The 19,564-nt window shown below is 36.7% G+C and overlaps 2 protein-coding genes and 1 long non-coding RNA gene across 24 annotated transcripts in view; 1 reads left to right on the top strand and 2 right to left on the bottom strand.

Moving 5' to 3' along the window:
* Positions 1-19,564, bottom strand: part of LOC105215533 (disks large 1 tumor suppressor protein) — a 119,448-nt gene that overhangs the window by 85,352 nt on the left and 14,532 nt on the right. For 16 of the 21 annotated variants that reach the window (XM_054232067.1, XM_054232070.1, XM_054232071.1 and 13 more), the window contains exons 1-3: positions 14,790-16,316; positions 14,336-14,467; positions 726-850 (exon numbers count right to left, since the gene is read on the bottom strand). In XM_054232067.1, coding sequence (XP_054088042.1) covers positions 726-850; positions 14,336-14,467; positions 14,790-15,192 — 660 coding nt within the window. In that variant the 5' untranslated portion in view covers positions 15,193-16,316. Of the gene's footprint in view, positions 1-725; positions 851-1,431; positions 1,442-14,335; positions 14,468-14,789; positions 16,317-19,564 lie in introns of those variants that run through there. The other 5 variants (XM_054232082.1, XM_054232084.1, XM_054232091.1 and 2 more) reach the window with 2 other exon arrangements.
* LOC105215531 (PCI domain-containing protein 2 homolog) lies at positions 1,268-3,083 on the bottom strand. Its single transcript, XM_054232103.1, has 4 exons — positions 2,929-3,083; positions 2,635-2,863; positions 2,308-2,548; positions 1,268-2,246 (listed from the first exon to the last, which is right to left on the bottom strand). Exons 2-4 carry the CDS (start codon positions 2,855-2,857, stop codon positions 1,517-1,519), a joined length of 1,194 nt encoding a protein of 397 aa, XP_054088078.1. The 5' UTR covers positions 2,858-2,863; positions 2,929-3,083; the 3' UTR covers positions 1,268-1,516.
* The window catches only part of LOC105215532 (uncharacterized), a 35,362-nt gene continuing 19,121 nt past the window's right edge, over positions 3,324-19,564 (top strand). Inside the window, exons 1-3 of one of the 2 annotated variants that reach the window (XR_008471469.1) lie at positions 3,324-3,546; positions 3,767-3,958; positions 6,042-6,225. This is a non-coding gene — a long non-coding RNA (uncharacterized LOC105215532). The remainder of the gene's footprint in view (positions 3,547-3,766; positions 3,959-6,041; positions 6,226-19,564) is intronic. The other variant, XR_851900.3, reaches the window with a different exon arrangement.

Here is a 19,564-nt window from a genome sequence, read left to right as displayed (position 1 = left end):
CATCCATCAAATGTATTTCTTACTTCGTCTTCGACGTTAAACAACAACAAAGGGTACTGAAGAAGTTTTACAAAGATTTCAAGCAAAATTGTGAGAAATAAATTGTACGTCTATCTAATTAAAAAGTAAATAGGTTAAAATAATAACAATTATTTTTTTTGTAAAAGAAAGCTTGCCATATCGCGAAACCCTTATGTTAATGATCCATATGACACACATTATTGTGAGCTATACTCATCGAAACATAGCTCGCGCAATATTTTGTTAAATATAACCAATATTTTTAAAAATTTAAATTTAAAACCGTCTCAGTGAGTTTTTATATATGTAGATTAACACTTGAAAGTCCGACTATAGGTACTAGATAAATTAAAATGCTCATCTTCAACAACACTTTGTCTATTTAGTACTGTTGGTGTTGTACTCTTAATACATATATAATACATGAGCTGAAAATTTTGGCATTTCAGCATTATTATCCAAAAAAAAAAAGATTGTTGCATAATGTAATTTAAATCCCTTGAGTGAATGCATTTTTTGCATTGAAATACAACTGCTTTCGGCAGTTGGCAAGTTCACTGGCTTTATGCCAACCAAACAGAATTGTGATATGCTCATTAAAATTGTTGCACAATAAAAAAGAAAAAATAAAATAATAATAATAAAATCAAAAAACAAAACGAACCGCTATGAAGACAAGTAAATAATATTTCTTTTCTACTTACATCAGCGATTTTTATTGCATGACCATCCTGTTCCCATTTGCTAGCGATTTGCAGTGTTTCCGCTGTCTTCTGCTGTATTGTCTTCGAGTCATCCAGCAGTGTTAGTTCATAAAATTCTTGAATATCTGCAAAGGATTAAAAAACACATATAATTTAATTACATACATACAAACAGTTGTATATATATGCATGTAAATACAATTGGTGGACATTAATGTGTTAATAATAATTATAAAACACACTAGTGAAGTGCTTGAACTTCAATTAAACAGTAGTAGACTCTTTTATATGCTTCAGAATGACATACTCTGAGAGCAGTTCCGAAAATTTATTGGATTTTCGTTGGAGAGCAGCCTAAAATAGGCGATTTTGAAGTCTTTGAATATTTTAAAGAAATAATTTTTGTTTTATTTACACAAAAATATCAAATTTTCCAGCATTTCATACTTCCATCATAATCTTGGTGTCACAAATTAACGTTTCATTAACTCTTAATATGTGCCAAGCAACTTTTGTTTCAAAAAATTACAAAATTCACAACATTTCGCATATCTGCTAACGAAAATAACAAGTCGTCTTGTTTATTGTACTTTATCTTTTTTTGTTTCACACTTATGTAAGTCATAATTATCAGTTCATATGTATATACTAACTACAGCATGCAAATCTAACAATTATTACAATAAAATCTATTACTTTAGCGTACCGTAGTTACTAGTTGGTATAAAAATCTTTTATAAATAACTTAACGATCCAGGTCCGTGAAGCTCTGCGCCACGCATCACCCGCTCCTAGGAAACCGTATTGAGTGGTGGGAAGGGATTCTGCTTCGACACCACCAACTTATTATGGCTATACGAGATGTAACCTTTAATTTTACCCTCGAAAATCAAATTGGCCACTATGCAATGTGTTTCATCAATGTTCATATCCGTCTCGCCAACAAATTGCAATGCCGCCTGAAATGCGCGCAAATCCAATTGATGTGTCTGCTTGATTATGTACACACGCTTGAAGAGATTGCGATAGACAATGAACTTCAATTTCTCAACCAATAAATAAATGCCACATTTGATAAAGAATATCTCATGGCGTTGTATAACTTCATCGAATTTGCGTACATTGCCCTCTTTCAGCGCGACAGCAAGTTCATGAAACTGTAGTAGGTCAAAACGTTCGAGATTCTGTTTCTTTGGCAAGTAGCCAAGTAGCATTTTTACCGGCACCAAGTAGATCAGTATGAGCCGCTTGTTGCGTGGGAAATTGCGTGGACAGTTTCGCAGCGCGAACGAAAGAAATTCATCGGCACTCTTGTAGTCCGAGTCGAACATTGCCTTGCGACCGACAAAATATTTATACGTAATCTGCTCCGGCAGTGGGAAAGAGTCTTTGAAGTTGCTGCTATCAATGGCGCGTATCAGTGGTTTACATAAATGCAATTTGTTGATGCGGAAATAGACTTTGAATAGCTGATTTACAAGGTTGAGCATGCCAAGGCGCTTCGTGTCGTCATCAGAAGATCTGGGGCAAAAGAAGAAAAATGTTAAACTTTACTGTGCAAATTTACGTAAACACAATGTACCTGTTGTCTGCTGCGCAAACACGGAAACAGCTCATTAAGCAGTCGGCGGCCTTTTCAAGTATTTCACCTGGCTTACTACTACTGCCAAGCTCTTCGCATTTCTGCGCTAATATACGCAAATCCAAGCAGGTCGTGTACATAATGGGCAAACACCAATTCTCTTCCTTCAACTGTTGCAACATTTTCACAACAGATTGTATGCATTGTGATTGTTGCTTATACGCCTGCATGAAGTCACGCGCTAATATTAAGCGAAATTAAAAAGAAAAACACATTAACAATATACTCATATTTATATATCTAGTACAACAAATATTTGCCACTCACATTCCATGCCCAAATAGTAGAGCACCTTCAAATGCGCACTCACTATTTCATCAATTGGCGGATCCAGCATGCGTTCCACTGTATTCTCTGGATTTTCCACATACAGATTGCGATTCATAATATGTTTGTCTTTGAGTGAAATGAAGGATGCCAAGGAGTCGCCGTCCGCCGCAGACCAAGCGCGTTGTACGCCGCTCAAATAATTTTGCAAAGTGCCAAACATTTTGCTCTCTGCAAGTTTAAAATATTTTTAAAATGTTTACCACTTCAATTGCAATATTAATAATTACTTACCTTTATTTATATTTGTTAACTAATTAACAAATTCGCTATAAAACCCGGCTGCCGAAATTAATTTTACTTGCGAATTTTCTAATACACTTCACTCGGCAAACGCACAGATGTGCAAACTGTCAAAACGTGGAAAAATCGATAGGTAATGCAGTGTTGCCGCACTTCATGAATTCCGGTATAATTGTAAGATTTCGTTGCAAGCGTTTTAACTTTTTAACATTTAACATTTATTGTTGTTTAGAAATTTTACTTAAAATTTATAAAGTTTGTTTTATTGGTAGAATTATTAATTAAATATTATTTAATAATTAATATTAAATAATAAGGTAAAATACAAAATTTCGCAGCAAATTTGCTGTGTTAAACTGTATTGCCAACACTGAAACTGAGGCACTGCATTGCCGACCGTGACCGCGAATGTCAAATTCGAAATTGCTCCAATATTTATTTGTTTTTGTATACAAATAATATTTTCTTATACATTTTTATTACATAAAAGATATAGTTTTGGGGGCAATTGTTTATTTGTACATATTTATCACTCAATTTATTGGTATGCTGTAGGCGATTTGTACATTTGTAGTGGCAAACATCGTTTATTTGCGGTCTGTGTTGTTGGTATGTATGTCCGGGATTATAAATTCGGAACATACTTACATACATATGTGTGTGTTTGTTGCGCATATGGTGTTCAGTTGTAGTTTGTATAGATTGAAATATTAAAGTTTTTGTTAAATATACTTTTTAAATATTCAAAAAAATGCTAATCTGAATGCTAATCTTTGTTTTCCTATATTACTTTTGTTGTTTTATAAATTAAAGGTTTTATAATTTTTAGATTATTCTCTGTTGCACTTGACGGAAGGAGATCATTACGGGAGACCAGCACAGAAAACCTCTTAAAAAAGCATTGCAGTGAGAATAACGTTTTGGGATAATAAAATAGAAGTGAAATATCAATAGATCAAGGTTTTTGATTTGATTCCAATCATTGAAATTGTTTAAATCAACCTAATTTGTTCCAGATGAGGTTAGTATTTGTATGTGTTGAGGTTTTTGACCGTTAAAAGTGTGCACTCCACCAAAATGCTTCACTTGTGCGCTAGTGTATTCTTAATATATGTAAATAACCCGATTTCACATAAATATTCGTTCAATCTTGAAGCGCCCATAAAAATAACTTGACTTCATTCGAACAGAAGAACACTTTTCATTTGGTTATGTTTTAATTAAAAAGCATTTTTTCGCCGCAACTATGAAATAAACAAAATGGGAAAAAAGCAAACAAATAAACAAAGTTATGCAGCTCCAAATAGATACATATACGCACATATACACAGATATGCATGTATGTGCGTATGTACATATAAGAATGATATTTAAAAAATATTTTAAGAGCTTTTGGTTTGGCATGTTCTCAAATAAGTTTTTTTCGAACTAAAAAATGCTATACAGAGACATATTTACATACATATAGTGGTCTGCAAGCGTTTTATACGTACATATACATATAAGTATGTATGTATATTTGTTATAAGCTATATATTAGTTTTAAGCTAATATTTATGGATATGAACATGTAAGCCTACAATTATTACGGCAACCATGGCCTTAGCATCTCAATATCAAACAAATCGCTACAAATCTTTTATTCCATCACTTGAAAATTTTGGAACTGTTATTGTTCAAAATCACTGATTTCGTGTCGGCATTTCCGACACATCTGTTTCGTGTTTCAAGTGGACAACTCAATCGAGAATTGTATGCATATGTACATATGTATGTATGTATCTATAACTAATTATTTCTGCTATGAATTCAAAAGATGTATCACTAATTTGATTAAAAACAAATCAAGTCATGCGCCACTAGAGGTTTCCGTTAAAAATAACTTCAAGTGGCACAACTTGAAAATGAGTCTCTATACAGTTGCACTTCATACTACACGGGCACAGATCTCCCCCAGCGCAGGGCGACAACCAAGGGCACTTAAGCAAATGCATAATAAAGCTAATGTACAATTAAAGGAATAATTTGTACTGCATTACTGCTGCACTTATTACCCTTTTTGTGTTTTTTGCATTACTTAGGCACTGAGTGACAGCTTGTTTAAAAATAACTAACGATACAACACCACCACCGCATAGAATACCCCAGTGCACGGTGAATAGCAGCGGCGGTGGCAGCGCTGCAACATTGGAGTCTTGACTCTTAGCTGAGTGTGCGGTAATTGCCAATGAGCGACGGCGGTGCTGCCTTCTTCTGCATCCAGTACAGAAAAATCAGCACAAAGCAGACGTTATCACGGTGTCCTCGACGAAAGTACAGGGAGCTGCTGCTGCATATAATGCTTTTGTATCTACTTACGTGCTACCACTAGGCTCCATTTGAAGAGCCTCAAATTTCTCCCGCACCCCACACACCTCTATTGTATTGACTATGACTATACAACGTGTATGCCCTGACAGCTGCATGGCAACCTGTCTCCTGGCTATGAAATGCGCCTCTGATGTCTCTTTCATTGGCCTACACAGTGGCCGAACGCCACATTAATGACATGGCAAGAAAAAAGGGAAAGAAAAACGCTTCCCTTGTAGAACACGCTTGAATAGGCGCGCACACTGTCCACACTAACTGGTTGATATTGATAAGGACCTAGAGCTTTGGGTGGACTGTAGGCGTTTGTATATCAGTAGAGTCCACAATGACATGCCTTTATGTACATTAGTTAAACACATTACACCGCTAGCAAGTAAATATGTACGGTACAGTTGACTAGCACTAAGTACATATGGATAATGTATACGAGGGTGGTCTTAGAAGCATACGAACTGTGATAGATAGATAACGCCGGCTTTTGTCGAAATTATATCTGACAATTAATAACGATAGTCCCTCGAGCAACAACGTTTATACAGTTGAATTGCCCTAACTCGAATCACCATAATTCATAAAAAAACTTCGAATTAGAGGTACTTCGAGTTATGGAAGATAATTTGTATGACATTTTACTTCTATTGCCAAATCAAGAGTTCGAGTTATGTAGAACTTCAAGTTATAGAAGTTCGAGTTGTGGAAGTTCAACTGTATATACATATGTAAATATATTTCAGATTGGATAGCCAATGTTGGACTCTCCATATGGAACCGGTCTTGAATATACTTTTATCTGGAAGATCGATATTCCACCGACAACAAGCTGAAGTTGGGGTTAACTCTGTGTAATTCCCTAGACAACGTTACTATTTAGAAGTGCCCAGGAGCTTTTCGGCAATCTAACCTTGTTCGGATCGGTAAGTAAGTAGCATTTAGATATGAGAGACTAGATATATTCGTCCTCGAAAGGTTTAAATAAGAGCGTAAAAGCTGATTACAGCGAAAAGAGATAGATTTATGTATATGTTGAAAATTAAGGCCATCAGAGTTCTTATAATACCGTTGGGTATTTAGAAAAACGACTCAAAGTAATGCTAGTTGGTTTTTAGCGTATGGGCAAGTAAGATCACTGCCAAAAAGGTAACTGACGTAAAGTCACAGAAAGTATTTCAAAAAATGGTTGGATGGTATATTGGGAAAACTGTTAGATATCACTCCTTAATGAAGTCCAAGCAAAGTCATGAAGAAGCTTAAGCAACAGTTTAAAGTGAGAACGGAGTTCAAACGAAACAGCCTTGTAATAAAAAAGTAAATTAGCTTTTCAGTATTTGGGGATGGCGTTGTTATATTTATGAATTCTCTTTGAAAAATAAGACTTAGGTTATGAAAACAAAGAAGAAAAGTATATTGTGATAAATATTGTATAATAAATCATCCGATACTCTCTCTCAAGTTATAAAACAATTCCTCACGGTCCTTTTTCTCTGATATTAAGCACTCCAACTATTTAAAAAATGGCTAGAAATTCTTAGGAAATGAAGAATTACTTTTTTGAAGTATAGTAAGTATACAAGCTGATAAATATCTATCAAAATAATCCTACTCACAAACAAACTTTGTTGAAACAGATAAATATTATTTTCTCTATTAGCCAGGATACTTCTGAAGCTGCCCTAGTGAATATACATACATATATGGATATGAAAATCTATATCTAATGTTGAATTTTTGTTCGACTGCGTGTGTGCTTAGTCATGACACACTTTCAAGGTTCCGTACTAATGTCTAATGTTTACATTATGAAGTCATTCTACTGTGTGTTATGTTTGAAATGTATTGAATGGGCAATCATAATCAGCAAAACAGCCAACTTTCAGCCTTTTCATACAAAGTAATTGTATACGCGTGCGCATGTATTCATGTATTAAAGTGGATATGTGAATATGCATAAATGGTTTAATGCATGATTTATTCATGAGAATAACCAATCCAATATGACACCAATCGAATTATGCAACTATCAATATAAAATCAAATAAATGGAAATTATATGATGAGATGGAGTTCTAATTTTTTGTAATGCATAAAATGACAAGTCAATATCGGTCTTAAACCAGAAAAAAATGCGGGCGGCTATTTGTGATAACTCAAAAAACTAATTTTTGGGATCATGATGAGATTGAAAGTAACCGACAGAGGACTGACTTCACTTTCAATCACTTCCGAACTCTTCAAAAATAATATCATTGGTAACCTAACTTTTTACCTGAGAATTGAAGGACATACCCTCCATAACATAGAGATACGACCAGCAATCACTTAAGAGAAAAGTGATACTAGGCTCAAATTCTGATTGGACAAGGGCAGGTCAAGGACACTTCTGGGTACCAAAATATTCAAACACACATACTGTATTTTCGAATGCAATTCCTAGTCTAGAGTAGAGCCCAACTTCGCCGAAATGTATTATAATAAATTACCGGAATGTCTATATATAGAAGAAGACCCCATAGAAAGGATGATAGATGATCGTTGCATATAGGAATTCGATAAACAGCGAAGACGTTCATCATCGCTTAACTTCAAAAGTCAAATATCGTTAAGTGCCACTATTTGATAGTGGTGTAGGAACACTTGAAACATAAAATAACGAAAAAATAGATCATTTGAAGAAGAAAAATATAATGCTTCATCAAGACCGTGCACTGTGACACAAATCAATAAGAACTAAGACAAAATAGATTTCACAGAATTTTGCGAATCGGGTTCTAATTATTTTTTCGTGTTCTCAGACCTCAAAATAATGTTCGCTGGAAGGAAATGTATCGCTAAAGAAGAGACAATCATCGTCGAAACACTGAAGCCAAAGACAAATTGCATTACAAAAATAGTATCGAAAAGTTGGAAGGTCGCTATAATCGGGTGCTCGACATCGATGGAAAGTAAAGGGTTTTTCAATAGGGACGCTACAAAAGTAGTCCGAGAGTGAAAGCAAACGACGCCATATTTTTTTGAGGTCTTTGGAGATTTCTCTTCAGCAAGGTTTGCCATTTAATCATGGAAGGATATACGATGCAACAACAAGACGAAATTATTAAAATTTACTACCGAAATTCGGGCCAGTGGTTTAAATTTTAAGAGCGCTAGGTCAAATTTATGGTAGTCATAATCGCGCTGTCAGATCAACAATTGACCGTCTAGTGGAAAAATTTGAATCCCCAGGCACAGAACAAAATGTTCCCGTGCCAGTGAGACAAAGAAGTGCCCGTAGTGTCGAAAATATTGCTGGCGCTAGCGTATAAACTGAGGAAGACCCAAATCTGTCTCTCAAGCATTGGTCATATCTGTGACGTTGTTGTGGCGAATTTTCCGAAAAAATCTGACGATTGAAAACCGTCGAAAATTGTGTTCAGCACTTGGACTTCTGCATGAGTACCCGTGGGGGGCTTGTAAAAGAAATCGAGTTCCATAGATAAAGGCATCGAATGTACTTTCACAGGAATCAAGCATTTCATTGATATCCCAAACCGTTTTTGTTATTTTGCGATATTTTTCTTGAAATGATAGAACTTTAAACGATCTATAAAGAAGCTGCTCCAGAACTTTGTTTTGGTTTTAGCAGTTGTTGGCTGACTAAGATTCAAATATATGGTCCAACGAATACTATAGTCCCGTTGAACAAGAAGTACCCCAAGCGCTTTCAAGGGTTATTAATCACCATGTACTCATGTCATTCGCAACAAAAGTAAAAGTAAATTGTATTGAAAGTTAACAATTACTTTTCCATCATTTTTGTAACTTCTTTTCGAAACGTGTAAACAAATTTATTACAAAAATATTTTTAAAATTCTCAAAACATTAATAATTCGTCAAAATACTTATGGAACTAATTAGTTCTGTTTTCGTATTCGACTGGGGTACAATTGGTAATGACTCCGTGGTGGCGCAATTGGCAGCACACAATAACCCGGACTTTAAACTCGATAAAACCATGCACTACGCCCAACTGTGTATCGGCTCCTTAAAAGGTGCGCTTACCAATTACACAAGAAATGGCGAAGAATTCACGGCTGATTTGCCATATATGCTGAAAGTGTTGAGCATTGCCAAGGCGACCAGTATCCATGTGCATCCGAATCAAATCGATGCTGAATTCTTGCATAAAAAAGAGCCACAAGTCTATAGACATACCGGTTCAAAGCCGGAGATGATAATTGCGTTAACACCATTTGTGGCCGTATGTAGTTTTCGGCCGCTAACCGAAATCAAAGATATCCTGTTGAATATCTATCCGCTAAGGAGGCTGGTAGTCGGCGATTCGGATGACTTCGATCTATTGGAGGCGGGCGATGAACAGGGTTTGCGTAATTGCTTTCGTACGCTAATGCAAAAAGAATTGGATGCCATAGCACAGTGTGTGGAGGCGATATCGAAAGATTTTGGCAAAGAAATGTGCAAATATGATGTGCTGGATATATTCAATATACTCAAAGGTGAATTCCGCAAGGATGTTGGCGTGATTTTAATATTCTTTTTAAATGTTATACGCTTGCAACCCGGCGAAGCCATGTTTGCTGATGCAGGCGAAATGCACGCGTATCTATCGGGCGAATGTATCGAGTTTCTGACACCTTCGGAAAATGTCATACGCACCGGTTTGACAACGAAATATAAAGATGTCAAACAACTATGTCAAATAGTGAATTACAAAGGTCTCACGGTAGAGGAAGTAAAGCTCAAGCCCGAACATATTGGCGATCAGCGTTTATTATTCAAGCCACCTATTGAAGATTTTGCTGTTACGCAAATCATATTGCGTCCCATAGATCAACTTTATGTGTTACAAATCGAACAACAGCCCGGTATAATGCTGGTTATTAGTGGTCAGCGTACTTTGGAAGTCAATGGTGTGAAGCAAGCGCAATTAAAACGTGGTTCTATTTTGTTTTTGCCTTACGAAGCTGGCACTGAGCTGCGTTTCGTATACAGTGGTGAGGGTGAAGAAAATTTTGTGGCTTTCATCACCACACCAAATGTCGCGCCAGTTGAACCGTCAAATGATCCACCAATAGATCAGCCAAATGCACCGCCAGTCGCAATGTCTGTCACAGAAATGGCAAATTAAGAATGTAGACATGAATTTATGTGTATCGAAGCTAAAATAAAAATCGCAAAAATTATCTATGTACATATGTACTACATATGCTCGTTCAAGCTTCTTTTCTTTGATATCTTTCAGCCATTGACGACTTGTTACTGTTTTCGAATTACAAAGAGACACCAATATTATGAAATTTAAGCTCAACCGGAACTAACTAAAAATGTGTTTGAAAATAACGGTAGCAGACACTTCGAGATGTATAAAATTGTAGGTGAAATTTCTGCAAAGGTTGAGAGATATACAAGAGATTAATTAAGTTGACGACAAGTACACTTAAGCCTTTACTAATCTCATCATTCCACACAATTCGAAAAATGTAGACCAATATTCAAAACAAACTGAAATAATAATAAATACCGGATGTCTGTCTGTCCGTCCGTCCGTACAAGCTCTAACTTGAGTAAAAATTGAGATATCTTGATGAAACTTGTTACACGTATTTCTTGGTACCATAGAAAGGTTGCTTTCGTAGGTGCAATCGGAGCACTGCCACTCCCACAAAAATCGAAAACATATAAAGTACCACAACTTTAACCATAAATAAAGAGATAGAAGGAACATATTTGGATATAATTTTTTGAGAAAGTGGGCGTGACCGCGCCCCCTCCAAAGTTTTTTGTACATATCTCGTAAATTATCAAAGCTATATCAATTCTAGAACCGTTTCTTGTATTAATTTCCTTATACAAACTAAAAATGGCGGAAATCGGATTATAACCACGCCTAGCTCCCATACAAAAGTTATGTTGAAAACTACTAAAAATGCTTTAATTCAGTAAAGAAAAACCTTAAATTTCATGGTAAAGATGTTCAAAAGGACTTACACTCAAATTAGTATTTTAAAATTGGTCTTTTGGGCACTTATGGGTCATGTCTCCGAAACTACTCGACCAATTTCAACGAAATTCAGTTCGTATCATTTTCTAGGAAATTCTATAGTTTGAAAATGGAAGAAATCAATTCAAAAACACGCCTACTTTCCTTATACAACAATTTTGAAGCCCATCTGATATATGACCTCAAATATCGAACATGGCGGCCTCGAAGTTTACGGATAATATTATTATTGAAAATATAGGAAAATCTCTCAGATATTCTAAAATACTTCATATGAGATGTGTTCCTTCTAACAGTGTGCGTCTGTGCCAAAAATGGGCAAATCAGTTTCCTCTAGCCCCCATATACCCCATATATAGCTTTTCTTCCGGTAGACTTTATGCTGTATATATCGGTTAATATGTGAGATATCTTATGTGAACGTAAAATCTAGGATATAATAAAGCTTTATATCAAAAATAGTTGAAATCAGTCCAGGAATTACCCCAGTCCCCATATACTATATATAATGATTTCCGTAATTCTATTGGACTTTATGCCGAATATGTTATATCCTTACATGTTCTCGATCCAATTGAGTGACAAACTTTGTCGTCATGTCTAGATAACCCAAGAGCCCGATCTCGAGTTTCGTTAATCTATTATTGCAACGGCTACTCTGTTTCTATTTTGATTTCTGGCGAACTTTGTTCAACGGATAACGTTACGATCTTACGGAGAGCGAAATCTTGTTAAAAAATGTTTCCAAATCGAACTCCGTCTGGGACTATTAAAATAATTTGCACTAAACTTCGTTGGGGTGCCGGTTGCGTAAACACTCCAAAACACCCGGCACAAATTCAACCAACTGACATTGATGTAACCGATTGATTGGTTACTTTTTTAATCAAAATGTTTCAAACCTCAACTGAATTGAATTGGAAAAGCCAAGCGAACTATTCAAAAGTCAGCGCAACGGTCGTGTCATGAGATAAACGCCGAAACAATAAACTTTAACGGCAACTGCAACTGACAGCTAACCAACCAACAACAACAACAAGAACAACAATAAAAATAAGCTAAATAAACAACATAGCACTCGGAATCATAACAATTACACAGCCACCCATTCAGTATGGACGTTCGTATGCAATACTTATCACAACAACACATACATACAAACAAATGTACGTGCGTATGTGTGCCTGCAAATATAGCATTTCATCCGTTCCATTCATTTGTACCGTTGTGAGAGCATCGCACGTCTAAAAGCGATGACCCAAATACGACGTGTACGTGGCCTCGTGCATCAGCCCTGTAATAATGCTGATTGCCATAGGACGAGTTGAATGCAACACTGTTGTGTGCATACGAGGTTCGTGTACATGCCGAGGTGAAGGTAAAAGTGGGTGAAAATCCATAATCGATAAACTTATGCACAATGCACGATGTTCTGGTGTAGTCATTTCCCGTTAGGAAATTGGATTATGCTCGTCAATGACCTCGTGGGAAAACTTATGATACCCGCTGATGAGAGCTTGTAACCCATTTTCTAGAAGCACCTATTTGAACTGATGATCTATCTACACCCTTTGGAAACCAATGCGTTTTAATATAATATCCTAAATCGTAGAATAAAAATCTGATCCTAATAAATGCTCGTAAGTACTCTTTGTACCACCCATATTATAAAGGGCTCTTCAATAGGGAAACTACAAAAGTAGACCGACGCTATATATTTCCCGCTCTTTTGACATTTCTCTTCAGTAAAGTGCCATTTCATCATAAAAAGATATTCGGTCTAACAACGAGTCGAAAGTATTAAAATTTAATACCGAAATTCGGAGTCAGTGTTCTCAATTTATACGTCCAATTTATGGTCGGCTGATGAATGGCTTCAATTAACAAAATATGCGTTATTTGACTGGCTGGCATCAATACTCACGTACTCCATGAGTCACCATTGCATCCCGAAAAAATTACGGTTTCGCGGTTTATGGGCCGGCGGCGTCATTGGTTCGAACTTCTTTCGAGATGATAAAAACGGGCACATTACTGTGAATGGGAACCGCTACCGCTCAATGAGAACCGAAAATGTTTGGCCCGAGTTGGCTGATATGGACTTGGACAATATGTGGTTCCAGCAGGACGGCACCACAGGCCGCACAGCGAATGTCACAATCCATTTATTGAAAACCAAGTTTGGTGAATGTGTTATCTCACGAAATGACCCAGTCAATTGGCCGCCTCGGTCGTGCGATTTGACTATTTCCAGTGTATGGTCTATGCGAACAAGCCAGCGACGATTTATGAACTTCGTATGAATATCGAACGTGAAATTACAGCCGTATCGGCCGATTTATGCTTGAAAACCGTCGAAAATTGGGTTCAGTGTCCGAACTGCTGCAAGCGTATGCGTATTGCCCATGCAAAAGAAATCGAGTTGCATACATAATGGCATCGAATGTACTTTTACAGGAATAAAGAATTTCATTGAAATCCCAAACCTGTTTTTGTAGCGTTCTTATTCAAAAAAATTTTACTATATAGTATAGTGTCTTATATACAATATGCCGTTCAGAAGTGAATTGGTCTACACAAATGGATCGGGCAAGGATTTTATCAGGTTAAGAACTATTTCGCATATTCAGATAATTTAAACCACTAAACTTAGCTAAGATGCTCTTCAGAATTATTAACGACTGATTAATTATCTTTTCTTTTTAAAGTCGACAAAAGTCCGGATCCGGAAATGGAACAAAAATTGTCAATCCGGAGTAAAATCGATCAAGAGATGCAATGCACGAGTATGCAACATAATACTCTCTTCTTCTCACTCTTTTCAAAAATCGAAAATAGAGAAGAAGCTATGTCTAAGAAAGGGTTGCAATCAAATAGATCTCAGAATTTAGGAAAATTTCTTGTGAACCTTACATCATTCAGTTTAGTGATTTTCTTGGACTTAGTGTTAATATTTCCATATAGAATAAACGTATAAAGTGTAAGCAAATATATTCCTACAAGGTACAATACATATTTGAAATGTATACATACCCAATAAGGCTTGAAATAAGCGTGATTTGAAAATCCGTATCACCCGTTCGATGGCTATGCGCAGTGCACGATCCTGCGGCTCTGATAGTCTCGAGTGATAATCCTCCAATAATTCAAGGGCACGATGTGCTTCTGCAATAGTAGAGAACGCAAGGTTAGAGATGGGAAATATATGTAAATTGTCTATGCATGCAATGTGTTCGAGAGCGAGGGAGAGAGTGATAGAGAGAATGTGTATGTGTGAATGCGGTAGAAGCACAGCTAATTAGCTTTTCAAGAGGACGAACAGTTTAATGGCGTAAGCGCTTACATACCTTGGGTTAGTAGCGATATAGTATAAGTATTGTATGTACAGATATTACAACTATATATTTATGAAGCTAGTATGTGCAGTTGAAAGAAAAATCTAAATTTATAATTGTGTTTTTTGTTTGATAAAGTCAGTTTGGCATACTTTGTATATCAGCGAAGCGTTCGTCAAGCGTCATTTCCGGCGTGGTCTCCTCGATTTGACTGGCTTGTCCGAAAATGGTGGACCAATAGCCACGCGTATCATCATCATCGCCACCCACAGCGCCCTCCACATCCATGTCTTCCTCCTCATCCACATCCATCGCGCTGGCGTTTTCTGCCGTTTCGGCAGCACCGGTGATTGTTATAGATATCGCCTCCGCCACGGCTTCTGCCGTTGCCGTCACTTCAGCCTCCATATCAACATTATAACTCTCTTCTGCTTTAGTAACCGTTTCGTATGTATCCTGTTTCGTTTGCACCGTCTGTCCATAAATACGTTCACGTTCGATCGATTCGATCATCGTTTTGAAACGATTCAATTCGAAACGTAAACTCTCCGACATATTGGTTAACTGGGTATTATACGTTTTCGAAAATGAACGTTGTCTTAGTCTATTACTTAAATTATTCGTATACACTTCGTTCTCATCACGTGATATATCCGATTCGGATCGTTCAAAATAACCAGACTCAATGTCTGGCGTTTTAAGGCCACTACTCAAGAGATGTCCGTACTCAAGCAGATCCTGTGCCGAGTAGTAACACTCAATCGATTCGCGTACACTATCGCGCCAATTCTCTTCGTCCGCCAAGACGTTGGCGATGTTTGTTGTAGTAGTCGTGTTGTTGGCGTTCGCTTCGGGTTTTGTGGTTAAACATTGCGTAAGCGTACCCGTGTTGTCGTCACCGTCGCAGTTGTCGCGGTTGTCACCTTCGTCGTCGTTGATGTTTTTCTCGGACGCTAGTTCCGGATGCAGTGCTATTTCTGAGGACTCTGCTGGTTCGTGTTCGTTGTTATCATTGTTTGTCTTGTGTACGACTATGTCGCTTGCAGTTTCTTCTGCTGTTGCTTTTGTACCAATATCAGCTGTTTCTTCTTCAAACAATTCAAAACTTGCATGCGTTGGCGTCGGTACAGCGCAATCTCTTAGTTCCTCGAGAACGACAGCGCTTTCATTGTATTTAACATCAATTTCTTCAGACACTTTTATAGCAACACAAATATTTTTTGTTGGTGGCGCATTCAGTTTCACTGGTGATTCGGTTTTCGTTTCGTCGTTGTTCTTAATAGCATCGTCAGTTCCATCTAGACTGCTGAATGGTGCTTCGTTGTCTTCGTCTTCTTCGGTGCTATCAGCAAGATTACCACTAATCTTTATAACTTTTACTGTACAAACTTCAGCCGATTCATAACTATCTGTGGTCTCTTTTGCGGCAACAGTTTCCGCTAAAACATTGCCAAACTGCTCGTATGGTTTCTCATCATAACTACTTTGTTTCAATGGTACTTTCTCTTCGTCCTCATCCGAAGTATATTTTCCTGTAGCTTTGATGCTCTTATTGTAATTCCGTAGCTTGCTTGTATTAAGTGAGCTTGTCTTCTCACGTTCAAGCGATTGCTGGTGTCGTCTTTTAATGTGTTGCCTACTCCTGGAGCGTCTATTACGGTGAACTCTATAGGCATCTGCAACTAAAAGACATGTTCTTTCAGTGCGTCCATTGTCATTATCATCATCATCATCGTCCTCATCATCATCATCGTCATCAAGGTCATATATATCACTACCGGCGTGTGTTACGACATCACTAATGGAACCGAAATCAATATCTCGAATATCACGAATATCCTCGGCGTACTCGGGCGCTGAAGAGTCAGCATCGTCATCATCATCATCATCATCATCTTCGTCATCATGAAATGTGTGATTATCGCTGCTGGTTAATAGATTGGGATCACTACTTCGCTCGCGCTCACTGTCCGTGTCCATGTTCGATTCGGATCGTTTATTTACGTGTAAATTTTGAAAGTATTATGTAAAAATTTTAAAAATGTCTATGCATTCAATGTGTTGTGTGTATAATTTCGAAATTATTCCGCGAAATGTGTGTTCGAGAACGTCTTGTCAGCAAACCACGTCTTTAACTAAGCGCTAAGCTCTGCGGAAAACTTACAAAATGCCCTACAAATTACGCATTCTCAAATGCAATGCATGCTATACCTATGAGTGTACGAATATGAGTGGGACAGTCGAATGCGAAGGGAGAAGAGTTAAAAGAAAATTGTGTGTGACATAATACAGACATACATGTACAAGTGAAACCAATCAATAATGATCGATGAAAGTTATGATTTTGAGCTGTGTTTGAAATGTCGTGGAAAATTAGCGATTTTAGAAAGGGTGGACCAAAAACAAATTTAGGTAAATATTAAAATTAATTAAAAAAATTATTTTAATAAAAAATAGCGTAAAAGGTCAAGTGAAAAATGCTTAATATTTTTTTTGTAAATTTTTGAATTTTCCAATTTTTTCAACGTTTCCAATTTTTTTTCTAGAAAAGTAAAATTTTTTTTTTGTTTCTTAAATAGAAAATAATATAAAAATCATTAATTTGTGATATATGCTAGCTAGAAATGGTTATTAAGAGCTCTATCATTACTACAGAATTTTGCACTGGGTTCTAATTAAGGCACTATTATTCCAGCGGCTCCACCATATACTATACTTATCCTCAATCTCTCAAAAGTATGCCCCAACAATAATTTACTCAATGAATGTCTTAGAATAGCTATGCTGCCAATGACTTCAAAACTTAACTCATAGCTTTCTTCACTGAATCACTGGTAAATGACTATATCTTACTAAAATACCATAAATATAGTTCATTCTCTTATATTTGAATATCTCACTTTGTAATTTGTAATCCCTTTACTTGAACTCATTAAGACTTCAAATGGTATAATCCACAAAGAAAGTGCCCTTGATTGGACTACCCTGTACGAAAGCACATTTATTTAGCGGCCTTAACATGACAGTTGTGGCAAGGCCATTATTTGCGATTCCTTTTAAGGGCTTTTACATTTAGTGAAAGTGAAATTACGCAATTTGTTAGCAAACAAAGAAAAGTACACCACCATAAAATGGCAAGAAGAATGTGCTTATAACAGAATGACAGACCCAAAGTGACACATTACATTAGAAGAAATGCAATTCAGCATAACCTTTCGCTTTTGGTCACACGTTTAATGGGACGTTTCTTTCTCTCTCTCTCTCTCTTTCAGCAAAATATTTATTGAGGTTATGCAGAGAACGTCTATGTTATAGGTTACGTCAATAAACCAGGATGACTCCTTCAGTCATCAGAAATATTGAATAATAATTACCTTTACACCGGATTAGTCAAAAACGCCTTTGACTAATAAGACACAAAAACGTACTTTGCTCTAACGCACACCAAGCGAGCATGCGTCATATGAAGCTATGGAATGTTGTGGTATTAGACAAGAAAAGACGTCTTGACTAATTCGGTGTTGGTTGAAACTTAGAGCTTAACTCAAAGTCCAGCTAAGTTTAAAACACCACGGTAGGCACACGTTCGCCGAACCCAGCGAATTGACTGGAATCAACATTAACCGACTTTAGAACTTTGTAATCGAGTCCAAGCGCTTTGTCAGTTGGCTTGGAGATCAGTTAGAAGTGTTTGGGTGCCACAAGGGAGAGTCGAAGTTGTCTAAGTAAGACTCTCTGCAGTTTCGGAGATATAGCCCTTGATCTTAACCATAACTAACCTACTTAGGTCCTTGTGGTGTAGTTTGTACAATTTAACGACTATGGATCGACAATTTGTAATGAAGTTTTAGATTAGCCTCGGGTCACCTTGTACCTTCACTTTCAATTTCGAATTAGCTTCAACAAATCTACAACTAGTTTCTAAATATTAGTTATAAGTCACATTTAATTGCCTTATCGCTGTTTTCACACCTTTTTTTCAATGCTTGCATTTCATTTAAGCCTCCCTGCGCTAAGTGAAACTCTGCGCGAAGTACATATTTCAATATGCAAATTATTCGTGAGCCTATAAGCCTACCAGCATAGCGCCACAGGAGGGTTAAGTGTGTGTGTGTAAGGCACGCACACTCTCTCTCTCATACCAATGCATACATATGTATGTACATACAACCATATTTATACACATGTACTAGGATGCATGTATTACGGGTATTAACGCCCAACAATTAGCGCCGGGTGATTTGCACGCGATGGCATAAACGTTGGTCAGCATTCGGCCAGCGTACAATGTGCGGCGAAAGGGAGGCAGCAGGTATGAAAATGGTCGAGAAAACATGGACATGGCATGTGTCTATGTGCCATAAATGCTCAAGTTCCGGTTTAAACCGCAGTTTTTTTTATTATTCACATTTTCACCCTTAAATTATGATGCATGCGGCTCGATTAAGTTATTTGGCGCAACAAATTGTCATTTGCACTTAAGTAAATATTTTTACACATTTGTACGAGTATAATATATGCAAGTGTGAAGCGTGAACACAGAAATAATTTCCTGTTTATTTATATTAAATAGTTATTATTAGTATAAGAATGTGTAAAATATATATAAAATTATTTACTCAGTTATCTAGTATTTAGTGGGGGATTCACAGATTACACACTAACTTAGTAGAACGCGGATTGAATCATAGTTACCGACTAGCATTATTTTTTAATAATTATTGCCACTCAGTTGGGAATGGCAAACATCTACGTTGTGACTTTAGAAATCTTCTTTACCAAAATCGATAGTTATTGCCTAACGTGGAAAATATTACAGATATGTTTTCTAGAAAGTATTGTCGCAAAACAAAAATTTCGACAGAAAGATTCTGCTGAATAAATACATAGATCCTATGGATGTGATATATATTTGAATGAGCGTTGG

Source organism: Zeugodacus cucurbitae, chromosome 5 (assembly GCF_028554725.1).
Source record: "Zeugodacus cucurbitae isolate PBARC_wt_2022May chromosome 5, idZeuCucr1.2, whole genome shotgun sequence".
NCBI lineage: Eukaryota > Metazoa > Arthropoda > Insecta > Diptera > Tephritidae > Zeugodacus > Zeugodacus cucurbitae.
This window is presented reverse-complemented; position numbering and strand designations above follow the sequence as displayed.